The 17,009-nt window shown below is 58.7% G+C and overlaps 1 protein-coding gene across 4 annotated transcripts in view; it reads left to right on the forward strand.

Annotated features, from left to right (window-relative positions):
• FBN3 (fibrillin 3) overlaps positions 1–17,009 on the forward strand; it is a 51,628-nt gene that overhangs the window by 9,734 nt on the left and 24,885 nt on the right. For all 4 annotated transcript variants that reach the window (XM_059159771.1, XM_059159767.1, XM_059159769.1 and 1 more), the window contains exons 16-38: positions 245–298; positions 1,724–1,849; positions 1,935–2,060; positions 3,067–3,186; positions 3,331–3,468; positions 3,611–3,661; positions 3,927–4,052; positions 4,535–4,759; positions 4,952–5,077; positions 5,400–5,528; positions 6,509–6,634; positions 7,383–7,508; positions 7,628–7,750; positions 7,898–8,023; positions 8,925–9,050; positions 10,337–10,459; positions 10,664–10,786; positions 11,227–11,352; positions 11,460–11,582; positions 12,493–12,615; positions 12,702–12,863; positions 13,764–13,832; positions 14,651–14,776. In XM_059159771.1, the coding sequence (XP_059015754.1) occupies positions 245–298; positions 1,724–1,849; positions 1,935–2,060; positions 3,067–3,186; positions 3,331–3,468; positions 3,611–3,661; positions 3,927–4,052; positions 4,535–4,759; positions 4,952–5,077; positions 5,400–5,528; positions 6,509–6,634; positions 7,383–7,508; positions 7,628–7,750; positions 7,898–8,023; positions 8,925–9,050; positions 10,337–10,459; positions 10,664–10,786; positions 11,227–11,352; positions 11,460–11,582; positions 12,493–12,615; positions 12,702–12,863; positions 13,764–13,832; positions 14,651–14,776 (2,823 nt within the window). The remainder of the gene's footprint in view (positions 1–244; positions 299–1,723; positions 1,850–1,934; positions 2,061–3,066; positions 3,187–3,330; positions 3,469–3,610; positions 3,662–3,926; positions 4,053–4,534; positions 4,760–4,951; positions 5,078–5,399; positions 5,529–6,508; positions 6,635–7,382; positions 7,509–7,627; positions 7,751–7,897; positions 8,024–8,924; positions 9,051–10,336; positions 10,460–10,663; positions 10,787–11,226; positions 11,353–11,459; positions 11,583–12,492; positions 12,616–12,701; positions 12,864–13,763; positions 13,833–14,650; positions 14,777–17,009) is intronic.

Raw genomic sequence — 17,009 nt, forward strand, 5'->3', positions numbered from 1 at the left:
TTTTTCGTCCCTGTACGCCTTCTAGTTCATCACCCCGGGGGTGGGAAGGCACAGAGGTCTTGCATGGGTTTGTGGGGAGGACATCTCTCTGCCGGTGCCTCTCCCCAAGTAGAGGCAGCAGAAAATCACTCTCTCCATGAGGGGAGGCATCTTGGTCCCAGACTCTTGTGCGACGCAGCCTTGGGAGTGGCTGCGGCTCAGCACTGACCACTGGCCCCTCTTCTCCCTGTCCCTGCCACTCCAGCCGAGTTCCAGGTTCTGTGCCGCGGCGGTCTGGGCGTCACCACGGATGGTACAGGTGTGTGGCCGCGGGTGTTGGGAGAGGGCTGGTGGGGGGGGGGCACCGTGTCAGTTTGCTGTGTCTGTCCTAGCCAAGGACCCCAGGCTGGGGGGCTCAGCAACAGAAACGTATTCTCCCGCAGCTCTGGAGGCTCAAAATCTGAGATCAAGGTGTAGGCCGCTTCGGTTTCTTCTAAGGCTGTGAAGAAGGAGCCCTTCCTTGCTTCTCTGCCAGTTTCTGGTGGTCAATGTCAATCTCTGGTGTTCTTGCCTTGTAGAAGTATCTCTCCGTTTTCTGCCTCCATCTTTACGTGGGGCTCTCCCTGCGTGTGTGTCTGTGTAAATTTCTCCCTTTTGTAAGTAGACAATCATCATATTGGCATGGATTGGGAATCTACCCTCATGACCTTGTTTTAATAGGATTACCTCCGTAGAGACCTGCTCTCCGTGTGAGGCCAGGTGCTGAGGTCCTGGGGGTTAGGACTTTAATGTATGAATTTGCGGAGGACACGATTCAACCCACAGAGCTGGGGATGGTGGATGTGTAAAGCTATGCTTTCTCCCACGGCTCCTTTCCCTCCTGATCTGTGTTTTCTGGCCCGCTCACTCTGCAGCCTCTGTGATTCTTTCGGTTGCCCCCACAACCGGACAGTCCCTACCCTGGGGTCCCGGGCTGATCTCCTGTGGCCGGCAGGTCTTACCCCAAAGTGCCTGATCTGTAGAGTTGAAACTTACAAGGAAAGGAAATTTCCCTTGTGTGTGTCTCTGTGTTAGTTGGCTGAACACACACACACACACACACACACATGCAGAAACGAAAGGATTTAGGATACAGTTGATTTCTCACTGACTGCTGGGCCATCAGGGGAGGACAGATGTCTGGACCACCACGCTCTCATCCACTGAAAGGCATAGGTCTGGAGCCAGATTCCTGGGTTCGAATCCTGGCCCTGCTGTTGACGGATTGTGTAATGGGGGGGAAGCTACTTACCCTCTCTGCTTCTGTTTCCTTGTCTGCAAAGTGGGGATAGTAATAGGACCTGTTTCAGGGATGTCATGAGGGTATCGTGAGTCAACACGCACAAAATAATACACACTCTGTAATGTCAGCAATTATGATTGCTTTAATTTTTATCACGTTGCTGCTGTACAAGTTTTTGTTCCATGGGTTCCAAACTGAGGACAACCCCCCCCCGCCCCCCGCCCCCCACGGCTGCACAGGTACATTTGGCAAGGTCTGGAGAAATATCAGGAAGGCATGGGGTTGGCATGGGGTGGGTAGAGGCCAAAGCATTCTCCAATGCACAGGACGGACCCCGCAGCAAAGAACAGCCCCAAAGGTCCACAGTGTCGGGAAACCGCGGGTTTAGAGGGAAACGGGGCGGAGGAGGGTTCTGGAGACTCCCGTGAGCCCGGCAGCCGCTCCGCCTCCTTCTTGCCGCAGACATCAACGAGTGCGCCCTGGACCCCGATATCTGCGCCCACGGCGCATGTGAGAACCTGCGGGGCAGCTACCGCTGCGTGTGCGGCCCAGGCTACGAGGCCGGCGCCGCCGGCAAGGAGTGTGTGGGTGAGCGCGCCCAGCCGATCGCGGGCAGGTGCGCGGGCCGCCCGCGCTGCACCCCCTCACCCCGCTCTCCCACCCCACCCCGCAGACGTGGACGAGTGTGCTCGCAACAGCCTCCTGTGTGACAACGGCTGGTGCCAGAACAACCCCGGCAGCTACAGCTGTTCCTGCCCCCGGGGCTTCAGCTTCAGACGGGACACGGAGACCTGCGAAGGTATCCGGTCCCAGCGCGCTGCCTGAGGCGCGTGTGCACACACGGGCGTGCACACGGACACCTGAGTGTGGTGTGTACACACACACACATGCTGGAAGATGCATGTTTACTCATTCAAACACAATCACGGGCAAATAGTCCCACTTGGTCTCACACAGTTATACACACGCATGGGTGTCGTGCACTCGAACACTCAGACCCACATTCACACACCCACTTACTCTCACACTTGACTCGCTTGTACTCGCAGCCACACAAAGTCACATGCTTATGCGTGCATCCAGACCTTCACACGTTCACATGTGTGCGTGTGCAACCAGGCACTTGTACTGGTACTGACTCAGAACACATACACACACCCATATTCACACTCGTAGACAGGGCCACCCAGTCATGCACACTCTCTAAGAAATGTGTGTGCCCACATTCTCATGCTTTCACATTAGGCTCACGCTTAGATGTGTGTTCACACACCTGTGCCTTGTGCATGCACACGCATGTATACACACACGTGTCCAACCATGCACACACTTTGCAGCAAGGTCCTCGTTCCCCAGCATGTCCCCCAGCATGTCCACCAGCATGTCCCCCGTGTGTCCGTCCTCAGACCCCGCTCCGTTCAGCCCTTGGAGCTGCCTGCTTCCCGGCCACATCCTGGCTTTGTCCTCTCTGGGCTTTCCTCCTGCCTCTCCTCCTCTTGTGTGCTGTGACCCCCTTGAGGGTCACTGAGCCCCACTGTGTCTGTCCCTCCCCATCAGTCGCGTGTGCATGCTCACAGGACCCTCCGTGTCAGCGTGCCTGCATGGGTGTCCCGCACAGCTCAGTGCAAGCACTCGTGCGTTTCTGCGCATTCCATCCCTGGGCACCCTGCCTGCATGCACATGCCGTGTCTGTCAGGTGCACGCGCATGGATATGCATGTGGTGGCCACTAGGGAGGAGGGGGCCCTGGTCAGCTGGGGCCCCCTCTCCAACAGCTCAGGACCCAATGGGGGGCTGTCCTTGCAGACATCAACGAGTGCCTGTCCAACCCATGTGTCAATGGTGTGTGCCGGAACCTGGCCGGTTCCTATGCCTGCGAATGCGCCCCTGGCAGCCGGCTGGGACCCTCTGGCACCATGTGCCTAGGTGAGAGGGCCCCGAGTCCCATGGAGTAGCAGGGACTGCTACTGCTGCCCAGCCCTGCATCCCATCCCGGGGGAGGGTAGGTCTCTGTGGGTCAGCCTGCAGGTGCGGGCTGGCAGGTGAACGCGGTCACCGCCTGCTCCGCAGACATCACCAGGGGCACCTGCTGGCTCAAGGTCCAGGAGGGCCGCTGTGAAGCGAACCTGCGTGGAGCCTCCCTGCGGTCTGAGTGCTGTGCCACCCTCGGCGCTGCCTGGGGGAGCCCCTGCGAACGCTGCGAGCCTGGTAATGCCCTGGGAGCCCCCCACCTGAGCTCTGGGGGACCACCCAGGCATGGCCACTGCGGTTTCCTGGGTGCCCGTTCAGAGAACGGGGCTATTGATGGAGAGAGTGACTCCTGTGCCCACTCTGGTTCTCCCAACCACAGACCCTGCCTGTGCCCATGGCTTTGCCCGTACAGCGGGGCTCACCTGTGAAGGTAACTCCCAGCCCTTCTGTAGTCCCCCCACCCCCAGGTAAGCGACACACCGACAGGTGCAGGTCATGGGGGGGTGCCTGGGGTCCTGAAGTCTTGAGATCGAGACAGAATTTTCCCCTCCTTGGTACCCAGGTCTGCCCCTGAGGTTCCCCATTCCCCAAGGCTGGCCCTGTTCCTTCCTACCTCCCAAGGGACAACCTGGCTGTCCCAAGTCCCAGGGGAGCAGCTCCAGGCCTTGCCCTCCTCCTGTTCTGTCCCCGCCCAGATGTAAATGAGTGCGAGGTCTTCTCCGGGGTCTGTCCCAACGGGCACTGCCTCAACACTGCTGGCTCCTTCCGCTGCGAGTGCCCCTACGGCTTGACGCTGGATGCCACGGGCCAGCTGTGCGTGGGTGAGTCCGTGCGGGGCCACCTGCCCTCCCTCCACTGTCCCTACCCCTGTGCTTGGAGACCCCTCCTGGGGTCAGAAGGGATTTATGGAGACCTCCGGGACCCTCTGCTCCCTGCTCATTTCTTGCTGACGTGTCTCAAGAGAGGGTCTTGTGTGTTTTGGGGGCTCACCCTTTCGCTTCGCTGCCCTTTAACAAGGCCCGCGGCACCTGCTAAGGTCTTGTGATGTAGCGTCTGCAAATGTATTCATTCTTTCTCGTCACCAAAGAATTTTGATTCGGGGTGGGTCTGCTCACTGGGCACCCCTAGTGTGCCCGCAATCTCCCTCAGCATCCCGGGCTCCAACATTCCTTCTGAATGGCTCCCCCTCAGGCGCAGAGATCGGAGCTGTTTAGAGGGAGACCGCATGACCCATGTGGTGGCAGGTGTGCTGTGGTGTGGTGGCAGGGGACGGGGGACCCGGTGACTGTTGCCCTCTGTGTAGACATGCGCCTGGAGCCGTGTTTCCTGCACTGGGACGGGGATGAGTGTGGGGCTGCCCTGCCTGGCAAACACCGGATGGACGTCTGCTGCTGCTCCGTGGGGGCTGCCTGGGGGGCTGCGTGCGAGGCATGCCCAGAGCCCGAGTCCCCAGCATTTGCCAGCCTGTGTCCCCGGGGCCCGGGCTTCGCCAGTAGGGACTTCCTGTCAGGCCAACCCTTTTATAAAGGTGTGTGCAGCACCAGGAGCCCCGAGGGCAGGGAGAGGGCACAGCCCAGGCGTAGGCCTGGAGGTGGGAAGTGCATGGCCGGGGCGGGGGGGGGGGCACAGAGCGTCTGTGGGGAGAATCCCCACCACAAAGCCTCTGGAGCAAACCCAGGGAGGTGTTTGACCGACCGCACGTTCTGCTCCCGGACCGCAGACGTGAACGAGTGCAAGGCGTTCCCCAGCCTCTGCGTGCATGGCGCCTGCAGGAACACCGTGGGCAGCTTCCGGTGCTCCTGTGCCGGGGGCTTCGCCCTTGATGCTCAGGGAAGGAACTGCACAGGTATGGGCCTCCCTTGGCCTCCGTGGGGAACGCCGGCCGGAATGGGGGCTTCGAAGCAGATGTGGAGTCGAGACCCCCTTCCATGGGCACCTCTAGTCCTGGCTGCCCGCCGGCGGCATGACCCAGGGCAGGTTGCTGCCCCTCTGGCCCTTAGGGACCCTGACTGTGAAAGGGGGGCTGACAGAGGGGACCTCCAGGGAGGAAACTCCCTGCAGTTGGCTGGTGGGCGCACCCCTGGGCTCAGTTCGGCAGCTCAGGCTCCCACACAGCCCCCGCCAGTGTCTACAGATGTGGAGTCTGTCCCCTGCCCCTTTCTCTGCAGACATTGACGAGTGCCACATCTCCCCTGACCTCTGTGGCCGGGGCACCTGTGTCAACACCCCGGGGAGCTTTGAGTGCGAGTGTTTCCGTGGGTACGAGAGTGGCTTGGTGCTGATGAAGAACTGCGTGGGTAGGTGGCCGCGGGGCTGTTGCGCGGGTGGCCCCGGGCAGGGTGATGTCCGAAGGGTGCTGGGGCTGAGGGGAGGGGTGGTGGGTACGCTGCCGTGATGGACGAGGCAGGGGTTGTGGGGAGAAGCTCAACCCAGCAGAGACCCGGCGAATCTGGGTGACACACGGTGGCGTCCCGAAGGCTGCTGGACCTCGGGTCTGTCATGCAGAATTGAGGCCTAGGGACCGAGGTCTGGGTGAGTTCCCCCAGGGCAGGGATCCTGTGAGAAGAGAAGGCCCTGGAGAGAGGAGCTCCTCTTCCCTTTTTTATGTATTCTGTGAACATTCCATGTGTCTCTACTGAGAAGAACCACTAAGCGCTCAGCAGCAGGCAGCCCGTCTCTCGGAGCTCATGACCTGATGGGGAGACCGATGTTCCTAAAACGAATCCCCAGATACATGCAAAATGGCCACTGTGAGAAGCCCCTGAGGGGGCCACATGGTGGGGTGGGGTCCCCAGGGATGGCCCGTTCTGGGGGGACCTGAGGTTGTGGCTGAGAGAGAGTGGGACTAAATGTGGCGATGAGGGGCTGGAAGATCGGCCTGAAGGGAGAACAGCAGGTGCCAAGGCCCTGGGGTGGGCCCGAGGGGTGGAAGGAGGGACACAGGACTGGAGCTTGAGGAGGCTGGAGCCGCAGCCCGCTCCCCACGCTGATGCCTGGAGACTGTGTGCTACAGGGTGGCTTCTCAGGGTCTCCTTCAGTGACTCTGGGAATGTCAGCCTCATGGCCCTGACTGTCCTGCAGATTCCAGCTTCCTTCTTGGGCTGACTTGCCCCTGCCCCTTTCAGCTTAAACTCTCTCACCTGAGCTCCAAGCCTCCGGGCTCTCCTGGGCAGGGCTAGGGTGTGTGTGGGGGGAGGGGGGGAGCAGCTTCCATGAGCCCGGCCCCGCCCTGCCCTCGTCCAGGCTTTCACAGCTCCTCTCTCTTCCACATGCCCAGACGTGGACGAGTGTGTGCGGGACCCACTGCTGTGCCGGGGCGGGAGCTGTGTCAACACGGACGGGAGCTTCACATGTCAGTGCCCCCCCGGACATGCGCTGACGGCGCAGGGCCCCGCCTGTGAGGGTGAGCGTGCCCCCAGTGTGCGGGCATCGGTGGGGTGAGTGTCGTAGTGGGAATGCATGTTTGTGCACGTCTGATGACGTACCTGCGTGTGAGTGTGCACGTGTGAGTCCATGAGTCCGTGTACAGGTGAGCGGTCGCACGTGTGAGATGGGAGAGCCTGTGTGTGTCTGGTGGAGGTGTGTATTGGTGTCTATACAAGAGTGAGTGTGTGATTTTCGTCTATTTGTGGGTCTGCATGAGCTTGCAAGAAGTGTGTGTGTCAGTATGGGTATGTGTCTCAGTATGGGTATGTGTTTGCTCCTGGGTGAGGGTGTTTGCAGGTGAAGGGGTCCGAGGGTGTGTTTGTGTGGGGGTCTGAGCGTGCAGCTGAATGTGCATTGACACAAAGGCAGTTGTGGGTGACAGGTGTTTGTGAGTCCGTGGGAGTGCACATGGTGTGAATGTGTGTGTCTGTGACTGTGAGTGTGTGTGTGTGTGAGTGTCTGTGAACCAGCACGTGGGTGCCGATGTGCGTCTACAGCGGGCGAGTCTGTGCATATAGGGAGCGTGTGTGAGCCTTGTGAGTGGGCGGAGTGTGGGCGTGTGTTCGTTCAGGAAGAGTGTGTTCCGTGCGAGGGTGTTTGCACGTGTGTGAGAGCACTGGTGCACACGCGTGTCCGAGTGTCTCAGGGGCCTGTAGATGGCAGAAGTGTCCATGTCGGCCATCCGCTCACACCTGGCCCCACGAGCCACGCGCTCTCCCCCACAGATGTCGACGAATGTTCCCTGAGTGACGGCCTGTGTCCCCACGGCCACTGTGTCAACGTCATTGGGGCCTTCCAGTGCTCCTGCCACGCTGGCTTCCAAAGCACGCCTGAAGGCCAGGGGTGCTCGGGTGAGACCACGCCCACCTGCCACGCAGAGGGGCGGGGCGGGGGTGGGAGTAGCCCGCCAGCCCCAAGCCTGGCCCCGCCCCATGGCCCCGTCCCTCCACCTCTGCCCTGCCTCCCGCAGACATAAACGAATGTCTCACTGGGAACGGTGGCTGTGAGGCGCACTGCACCAACACGGAGGGCAGCTACCGCTGTGGCTGCGGACGTGGCTACTCACTGATGCCTGACGGGAAGACGTGTGCAGGTATGTGGGAGGGGGGATCCAACAAGCCGTCCCAGGTGAAACCAGCCAGACCTGGGACAGGCCAGGCCAGACGCTGTGGCAGGCCCCCTTGGGCTCCCCCTCCATTCCTGCCCAATTACAGCCCAGCCGCCCTCCCTGCTCCCCTAGACGTGGATGAGTGTGCGGAGATCCCGGACATCTGTGATGGGGGCCAGTGCACCAATGTGCCTGGGGGCCACCGCTGCCTGTGCTATGAAGGATTCATGGCGACTCTGGATGCAAGGACATGCGTTGGTGAGGAGCTGGGCCTGGGGGTGCAGAAGACAGCGTCTGAACTCACAGGCCAGGTCTTCCACGGGGAAGCACACAGCCGAGGCCGACGTCGGGCCCCTTCCCTGTCGCATGCCCCTTCCCTGTCACATGTGGGCAAGGGGGATGGGCCAGAGCCTGTGGGATCAGATTCAGAGCAGCAGAGCCCCGAACGCTGTGCCAACCCCTCCCCCGGTACCTGATACACATAAAGGTTCATACCCTGCTTCCCGGGCTGCATTTTAAGATCACTGCACCCTGAGGCCTCTTAGATGTAACAGTGAGCAAAATGGAAGGACACTCAGAACTGCTCCCTGAGCCCAGCTTGGGGACCCCAGGCTTCTCAGACCGTGGTCATTGTCCTGTCCGGGCTGCCAGGCTCTGGGGAACAGGTGTCTGCCCCGTCAGGGCACGGCTGGGGCCAGAGTGGGGACGCTCCAGGAAGGAAGAGTGTAACTCCCTCCCCAGGAGACGAGTCCAGCCGGGTGCAGCTGGGGGTTCTGATTGCAGGAGTCTTAGGGAGCACTTCTGCGCTTCGGGTCAAATCAAACAGGGAATTCTTTTATGGCTCCGTGCGCTTCTTGCAGATCCACGTTGGCATAAAGGCTCGGACAAGGCCTGTAGCAGAAAAACCCAGCTTGCTTCATTTAGCCCCATGTGCTCCAAATGTATTCAGCCACAAAATCATTTTGAGAACATGTGCCGGATACGTGCCACAGAATACGCCGTGTCACGTGTTGACATTCCTAGTCGCCTGGTGGTAGAACCGGAAGGAGCTCCCCAGTCCTGGAGAAGGACGGGGACAGCCTCAACACGTGGCAGGCCACGCAGCCCCGCTCACGCACCCCCTCCACCCTTACCTGCTTCCTCTCCTGTCATCCCACAGATGTGAATGAGTGTGACCTGATCCCTCACATTTGCCTCCACGGGGACTGTGAGAACACAGAAGGTTCCTTTGTCTGCCACTGCCAGCCCGGTTACATCATCAGCAAGGGAGCCACGGGCTGTTCCGGTGAGCAGGCGGCCAGGGGTCCTGGGGTCTACCCCTCCCCTCAGGGCTGAGTACAGCCAGACCTCATTCTTCTAGATTTGCACAGGTGGTGTTAAAGCAGAAACAGGACCAGGTCAGGTTCCCCCGGGGCTCCCCTTAGCACAAACCTCTGCAGTCCCAGGTGTCCCCGGCAGTGTCCCCAAAGCATGCCAGCCTGATGACTTTAAGCGACACGGGGGCACACATTCCAACATTTCAACAGTCCTTGGTTTGGGCGCCTTGCGCTGCTGTCACAGTTTCATCCCAGCCTGGTGGCTCACAAGTGCAGAAGTGTATTCTCCCTCGAAAATGGTCCTGGGGGCCAGAAATCTGCAATCAGTGTGTGCACAGGGGTGGTTCCTTCCTGGGAGTCTAAGGGGAGGATTTATCCTGTGCCTCTGCAGCCTTCTGGTGGTGGCCACCAGTCCTCCATGTTTCTTGGCTCGTAAATATGTCACTCCACTCTGTCTGTCTTCACCTGGGCTCTGTCTGCGTCTGGGTCCAAATTTCCCTCTTACAAGGATGCCGGTCATTGGATAAGGGTCCCCACAGTCCAGGAGGACCCCATCCTAACTTGCTACATTTCCGAATAAGGGTCCAGTTCATTGGTTCCAGGAGTCAGGACTTGAATGTACCTTTTTGGAGGATACAAATACAAAAACACAGTTACGCAATTATCTGAACGCGTGTTAGAGCCCCACGTTACGAAACGGCATCACGCCCGTGACTTTGTAGAGACCGTGGTCGATGTAAAATTAGCTTTTAAAATCCATTCGCCCAAGTAACAGCGCAGAGGGTGTAAAGAAATGACCAGTACCCAGTAGCTCACGGAGGTGGTAGGGGGACGCTGCAGAGCGTAGAAGAGCGAGGCAGACTGCAGACTCGGCTGTGGATTGGAGACTGGTTTAGAGGGAAGCCTGCTCTAGAACAAGGACATGCGCGTTAGGACGGTTACTCTTAAGGTCTAGGCTAAGTCTCTCTTGTTGCTATTTCAAACTACTGCAGGGCTGTTGGGAGTCATACCTTTTAGGCTTTAGGGTTTTTCTTCTGGGCTCTGGGTGAAGGTGGAAGCTACTGGAGTGGGGGGGGGGCTTTCTGGGCCAGCCCTCCCCCAGGAGGGTCCTTGCTCCCCCCCGCCCACCGCTGCACTGTCTTCCCGCTCTGCACCTGAGGCCCTAACCCTAAGCCCCGGGCCTGGTGGGGGTGCTGTGCCCTGCTGCCCTGCTTCCACTCCTGACCCTCCCGTGACCTTTTTCCTGTCCTCGCAGACGTGGATGAGTGTGAGCTTGGGGGACACAGCTGTGACAGCCACGCTTCCTGCTTCAACGTCCCTGGGAGTTTCAGCTGCAGGTGTCTGCCAGGCTGGGTGGGGGACGGCTTCGCATGTCACGGTGAGTGCCTGGGGGCAGGCGGTCTGGGCAGAGCAGCAGAGGTAGGTCGGGGGCAGGTGGGGGAAGGGTGCAGGGCAGGGGTGGCTGGACCGGGGGGGTGTGTCTGTGGGGGCTGGTCAGGGCCGAGATCGGAGGGTCTGCCTCCCTGCAGCCCCCCAATGCACACACTTCGGGGCTCCGGGCTCCGGGCTCCGTGTCGTGCAGACCTGGATGAGTGTTCCTTCCGGGAGCACCGGTGCAGCCCCAGAGCCGACTGTCTGAACGCTCCGGGCTCCTACCGCTGCGTCTGCCACCGCGGCTTCAGCGGGGACGGCTTCTCCTGTGAAGGTGAGAGCGGGACGGGGGCCCGAGAGGGGTAGCCATGAGGGCTGGATTCCGAGGGGGTCACGGTGGTCAGCGGGCTTCCCGACCCACCCCGACCCACCGCCCACACCACGCTGGGGTGCTGGAGAGGACGTGCCTTCAGCCCGCGGGGCCACACACCTGGCCCAGCATCACGGGGCGCTGTCTTCTCCCCTGGACTCCGGATGCACGGAGCCTTCGGGGTGTGGGGACAGGAACACTCGCTTCCTTCCCCAGACCCCTCCACCCGGGTCCTATGTCACCACGTCCCCTGTCTCCCTGAGCCGGGGTCCGAGTTCCCAGAGTGGCTTGCCTGCTCCCAGGAGCCCTGGGTGACCACAGAGGGTTTGACTGGGGCCATCTGCCCACCCTGTGCGGGTCCCGGCCCGCTGGCCCCCAGCCCTCTGCCTCTCGGGGTCCCGCAGACAGGGACGAGTGTGCTGAGGACGTGGACCTCTGCGAGAACGGGCAGTGCCTCAATGCCCCGGGCGGGTACCGCTGCGAGTGTGAGATGGGCTTCAGCCCCACGGAGGACCACCGCGCCTGCCGGGGTGAGGCCTGGGGCTGCCGGGCTGGGGGACGCAGCAGGCGGGTCCCGGCGAGCAGGGCACCAGGAGCAGGCTGCCGGGAGAGGCGGGCTGACCTGGGGCCCCCACAGATGTGGACGAGTGCATTCTCGGGAACCTCTGCATGTTCGGGAGCTGCGAGAACCTGCCTGGAATGTTCCGCTGTGCCTGCAGTCGGGGCTATGAGCTGGACCGCAGCGGGGGCAACTGCACAGGTGTGGGGTCAACCGGGCTGCGGGTGTGCGCGGGCGCTGGGCTCACTGACCCCTGCCCTCAGACCTTCTCGAATGTCCTGTTCTGCGGGGGGCTTGTCTCACTGCCCCCACGGATTCCTGTTCCCATCGACCTGTCATCTCTCATCTCCTGGATGAATGCAGGGAAGGAACAAAGCGTGCTCCCTCCACTGCGGTCGTCGGAATGGTCTCTTACTGTTGTGCTTAAAACGGGGCTCAGCAAACTCTTCCAGCAAAGGACTAGCTAGGAAATCCGTGGTTTTCCAGCCATATAGTCCTTGTCACAGCTCCTCAGAGGCCTTGTACCTCGAAGCAGATACAGGCAGTATGTAAATGAGCGGGCATGGATGTGTGCCAATAAAACTTTATTTACATGGGGCTCAGCAAACTCTTCCAGCAAGGGACTAGCTAGGAAATCCGTGGCTTTCCAGCCATACAGTCCTTGTCACAGCTCCTCAGAGGCCTTGTACCTCGAAGCAGATACAGGCAGTATGTAAATGCGTGGGCATGGGTGTGTGCCAATAAAACTTTATTTACATGAACAGGCAGGGGGCTGGATTTGGCCCCCAGATAAGAGTCTGCCAACCCCTGGTTTGAAAACATGTTCTAAATGTTGGCTTTGTACGATAGCGGCACGGAAGCCAGGGCACAGGGAACTTTCTAGGGGCAAACCTCTATGCCAAGTGGAACAGAGCCAGGAGGAGAGGGGGTTGGACAGGGCAGAGCAGCTTCTGCAGGCTGCCGTCCCCTCGGGCTTTCTTCCGAGCGGGGGACATGGCCTCGCCCCACAGCCCCACATCTGACACTGAGGGTTTCAGCTTCCCCGGAGGGAGGCGGGAGGGACGGGCGTCAAGGGAGGGCTCCCCGCTGACGGTGCCCCCCTACTCCACAGATGTCAATGAGTGCGCAGACCCCGTGAACTGCATCAATGGCCTGTGTGTCAACACCCCTGGAAGCTACCTCTGCCACTGCCCCCAGGATTTTGAGCTGAACCCCAGCGGGGTGGGCTGTGTGGGTGAGTAAGCCTCGGCTCCGCCTGGGGCTCTCACGGCAGGTGAGCTGGGCATACCACTCGCTAACTGCCCCTTTCTGCCTGTTCAGACACCCGGGTCGGGAATTGCTTCCTGGACACGCACGACCGGGGCGACGGCGGCATCTCCTGCATGGCGGAGGTTGGGGCCGGCGTCAGTCGCGCGTCCTGCTGCTGCTCCCTGGGGTGGGCCTGGGGCAACCCCTGTGAACTGTGCCCGATGGCCAACACCAGTGAGTCCCTGGGCGGGGGGACACAGGCGAGCACGCCCCAGGACTCGGGGAGTCACCTTTGCTACGGGAGGGACCCTGAGAACCAGAGAGGGAAAGGGGCTGTCCTGGGTCACACAGCACATTCTTGACGGTTCATTGGCTGTGCCTCTCTCGATGCCATCCCTTCCTGCGAATTTTCTGTTTCCCTTCACTTGTTTCCTCCGCCCAGCAGCAAACAATGGGAGTTCCTCTCTGTCCTGTGCAAGGGGCTGGGGACCCAGGGAAGGATGAGCCACAGCCCTGCACACTGCCCCACACCCATCAACCAGTGGTCCCTGGGCTGTGGGAGTAGAGCGATTCTAAGGGTTTGTTTGAGGCCCAGTGATGGCCGTGGAGAGGAAGAGGGTAAGAAAAGCCTTCCCAGGACAAGGGGCTTAAATGAGGTTTTGAAGGATGAGTAGGAGTTTTCCAGGCAGAGCAGGGGGGAGGGTATGTGATGCAGTGGGAATAACATGTGCAAAGGCCTCGGGTTCACACGCCTGTCCACCTGTTCAGGTGTGTGTGTATGTCTCTGTGTGTGTGTCTGTGTGTCCATGATGTCCATGGTCTTTCTTTCAACGGGGAAATTTGCAGTCGCACTGGTCTGCTTTGGGGTCAGAAAACATTTCCTCTCTCCACGCTCAGCCACTAGCACACAGTTCATCGGTTCACATGTTAGATGTGAATATATTTACACACACACACACACACACACACACACAGAGCCCATCCTCCCAGATTGACCAGGGTCTCTCGGCTGCAAAAGGCTGAGGAGGTCAGGGGTTGTAGTTGGTGTCGTAGTGGGGTGCAGGGCCCTCCAGGACCCCAAGTCCCCTGCCCTCTCTGGGCTCTGCCCCTCAGAAGCGCCTGTTTCCCTTGCAGCCGAGTACAGAACCTTGTGCCCGGGGGGCGAGGGCTTCCGGCCCAACCCCATCACCGTCATCCTGGAAGGTGAGTTCCTGGCAGACCGTCCAGCCACGTACCCGCTGCTCGACCATCGTCTCACCCCAGCTTCACCCAAGTGCAGCCGTAGGGGCCCCAGCCCTTCCTGCCCGGAGGCCAGGCTGTGATACTAAACTGTTCTAGTTCGTGGTGATTTTTTTTTAATCCACCCCTTCTTCCAGCTGTTGGTCTGTGGGCCCATCCGCCGTCCATCCGTCCACTCCTCCTTCCCCCACCATCCGTCCATCCGCCCATCCGTCCATCCGTCCATCTTGTCATCGACCTACTTGCTTCTTCAGGCACAACTTCTTTTATGCATCCATCCATCTTCCTATCCAGTGGTCCCCTACCCAGTGACCCATCCCTCCACGCACGCAACCATTCTTTTTTTAAAGTAAGCCCGACGTCCAAAGTGGGGCTTGAACTCATGTCCCTGAGATCAAGAGTCCATGCTCTACCAACCAGCCAGCCAGGCGCCCCCCATCCCTCCAGCCTTCTATGTACAGGGCTGATAAGATTGGAGAGGAGGAACCAGGGCATGGATGGATGGATGGACGGATGGATGGATGGACGGATGGACGGACGGACTAGGAAATGAAGAGAAAGGGGGTGAATTCAGGGTGACACTGGCCCAAAACAGTCAAAGTGAAACCTCCAAGATCAGCCCTGGCCTGAGCCCTCCAGAGAGCCAATGGCTCTCAGGTATTCTCGAAAAAGCAGGTCGGCTCTCCTTGGGCCCCCCGGAGAGCCCAGGGCAGGGCATCGGCGTCCCCAGAGGCCTCTGCTTGGACTTCGCTTCTAAGCACGGCTCCCTCACTCCCCGACAGACATTGATGAGTGCCAGGAGCTGCCTGGGCTGTGCCAGGGGGGCGACTGTGGCAACACGTTTGGCAGCTTTGGGTGCACATGCCCCCCTGGCTACCACCTCAATGGGGATACCCGCACCTGTGAGGGTGAGTATGCACCCCACCCCCGTTCTTCCTCCCTAGCTGCACATCTGTCCTCAGGTGCTGGGTCCTGAAATGACCCTAGGCGCCAGCTCACCTGCCTTGCTGCTGATGGAGGGGGGGGGGGGGTGGGCATCGAAAGGGCAGGGAAGGCTTCCTGGGATCCTTCTAGATGCTCTCTGCTCTGCTGCCTCCCTCTGACTTCCTACCCACTCAGAAACGGCCTGGGTTTGCTATAGCAGCGATGCCCTGCCTCCTTGGGGCAAAAGCTGACGGAGGCCCAGTGCTGGGAGTGGGAAGGGACAGATGCAGAGGGAGTAGCCGCACTGTTCCTTCAAGCAGTGCCTCGCCTGCCTCCTTCCTGCTCTGCTAAGTGCATCCTAGTAACAGCCAGCAGGTACCTGGAGTCTGTGTGTGTCACCCCCGCACTGAGCATCTGCCGTTGTCATCTGTTCATTCGCCACAGCAGCCCCATGAGGGCGTGTTCCTTTTATGATCCCATTTTTCAGATGCAGAAACTAAGGCTCAGGGAGATAAGTGACTTGCCCAGACGCACCAGCTAGTAAGTGAGGGAAACCCAAATATCCTGGTCCTTGAGTCTGAGCTCTTCCAATACAGTATACCAAGTCTGTCTATCCATCCACCCATCCGTCCGTCTGCCCATCTACCTGTTCACCCATCCTTCCCTCTGTGTATCTACCCATCCGTCCACCAATTCATTCTGTCTCTCCGTTTCAACAATATCGAGTGGACCCCTACATGCAGCCAGACACCAACACCAGCGCACAAGGACAGGATATGTATCTTCTTTCTCAGAGCAGTGCTCTTTAGAAACTCAAGGAAATGGGGAAGGAAGGGAGAAATCTAAGATCAACGCACCGATTTCCATTGTACATGGAGGTGGAAGCTGTCACACCTTCAAGAATCAGAACCCAGATACTTGAAATACACTTCATTCCTCTCTACCTCCCACGTCCCTTAGGATATCAAGGGAGAAAGAGAAATGCCCCGGGTAGCTTGCCTGGGTCATTCAGTCAGTTAAATGTTTGCCTTTGGCTCGGATTATGATCTCAGGGTCCTGGCATGGAGTCACGCACCAGGCTCCCTGCTCAGCAGGAAGTTTGCTTCTCCCTCTCCCTCTTCCTCTGCCCCTCCCCCTACTCATACTCTCTCTCTCAAATAAATAAATAAAATATATTTTTTTAAAAGTTCTTATCAAAAAATAACGATCACAGGGTCAGCAGACTTGACCCTGAATGTTGACCTTGGATGTGCAGCCTTGCAGGACTAGCAGTGTGCTTGAGGGCTGCAGTCCTCTCAGCCCTTCCCAGCAGTCAGACTCAAGGGATGGGACTTGTGCAGTAGCACAGGAAGCTGTTCTCTGAAGGGCCCACACTTGGCTTAATGCTTTGCTCTTGCCATCTTGAAATTCTTCATGAGAATTTCTTGAGAATTCTTCATTCTATCTCCAACAAGGAAGCCCTGGTCTTCATTTTGCCTTGGGCATGTTCTGTAGCTGTAGCTGGTCCTTGTCGAATGTGGGTCTCACTCCTGGAATTGCTGGGTTGTATGGTGATTCTGTTGACTCTTCTGTTTTGGGTGAGGAATTGCCAAACTGTTTTCTGCAGTAGCTAAGCATTTTACGTGCTCACCAGCAATGTGCAAGGGTCCCAGTTTCCTCACATCCTCATCAACACCGGTATTTTCCGTTGCTCAGAGTTATACTGTCTAGGGGGTGTGAAGTGGCATCTCATTGTGGTTTTGATCTGCAGTCCCCTGATGACTAATGACTAATGAGCATCTTTTCATGTGCTTGTTAGTCATTCATATATCTTTGGAGTAGTATCTGTTCACGCCTCTGCCCATTTTTACATAGGGTTGTTTGTCTTTTTGTTGTTGAATTGTGAGAGCTCTTTATATATTCTGGGACCTGGGTGGCTCTATCTTCAGCTCAGGTCATGATCCCAGACTGGAGGCTGGGCTCAAGTTCTGCAGTGGGCAGGGAGCCTGCTTCTCCCTCTCCCTCTAGCCTTCCCCTCTGCTCATGCTCATGCTCTCTCTCTCTCAAATAAATAAAATCTTAAAAAAAAAAAAAAGATCCTTATTAGACCTCTGACTTGCAAATAGTTTCTCCCATTCTGTAGTTGGCTTTTCATTTTCTTGATGGTGTCCTTTGATGCGCAACAGGCTTTCATTATGATGAGGCCCTATTTATCTAGGTTTTTTTTCTTTCTTCCAC

This window comes from Mustela lutreola, chromosome 2 (assembly GCF_030435805.1).
Source record: "Mustela lutreola isolate mMusLut2 chromosome 2, mMusLut2.pri, whole genome shotgun sequence".
Classification (NCBI taxonomy): domain Eukaryota; kingdom Metazoa; phylum Chordata; class Mammalia; order Carnivora; family Mustelidae; genus Mustela; species Mustela lutreola.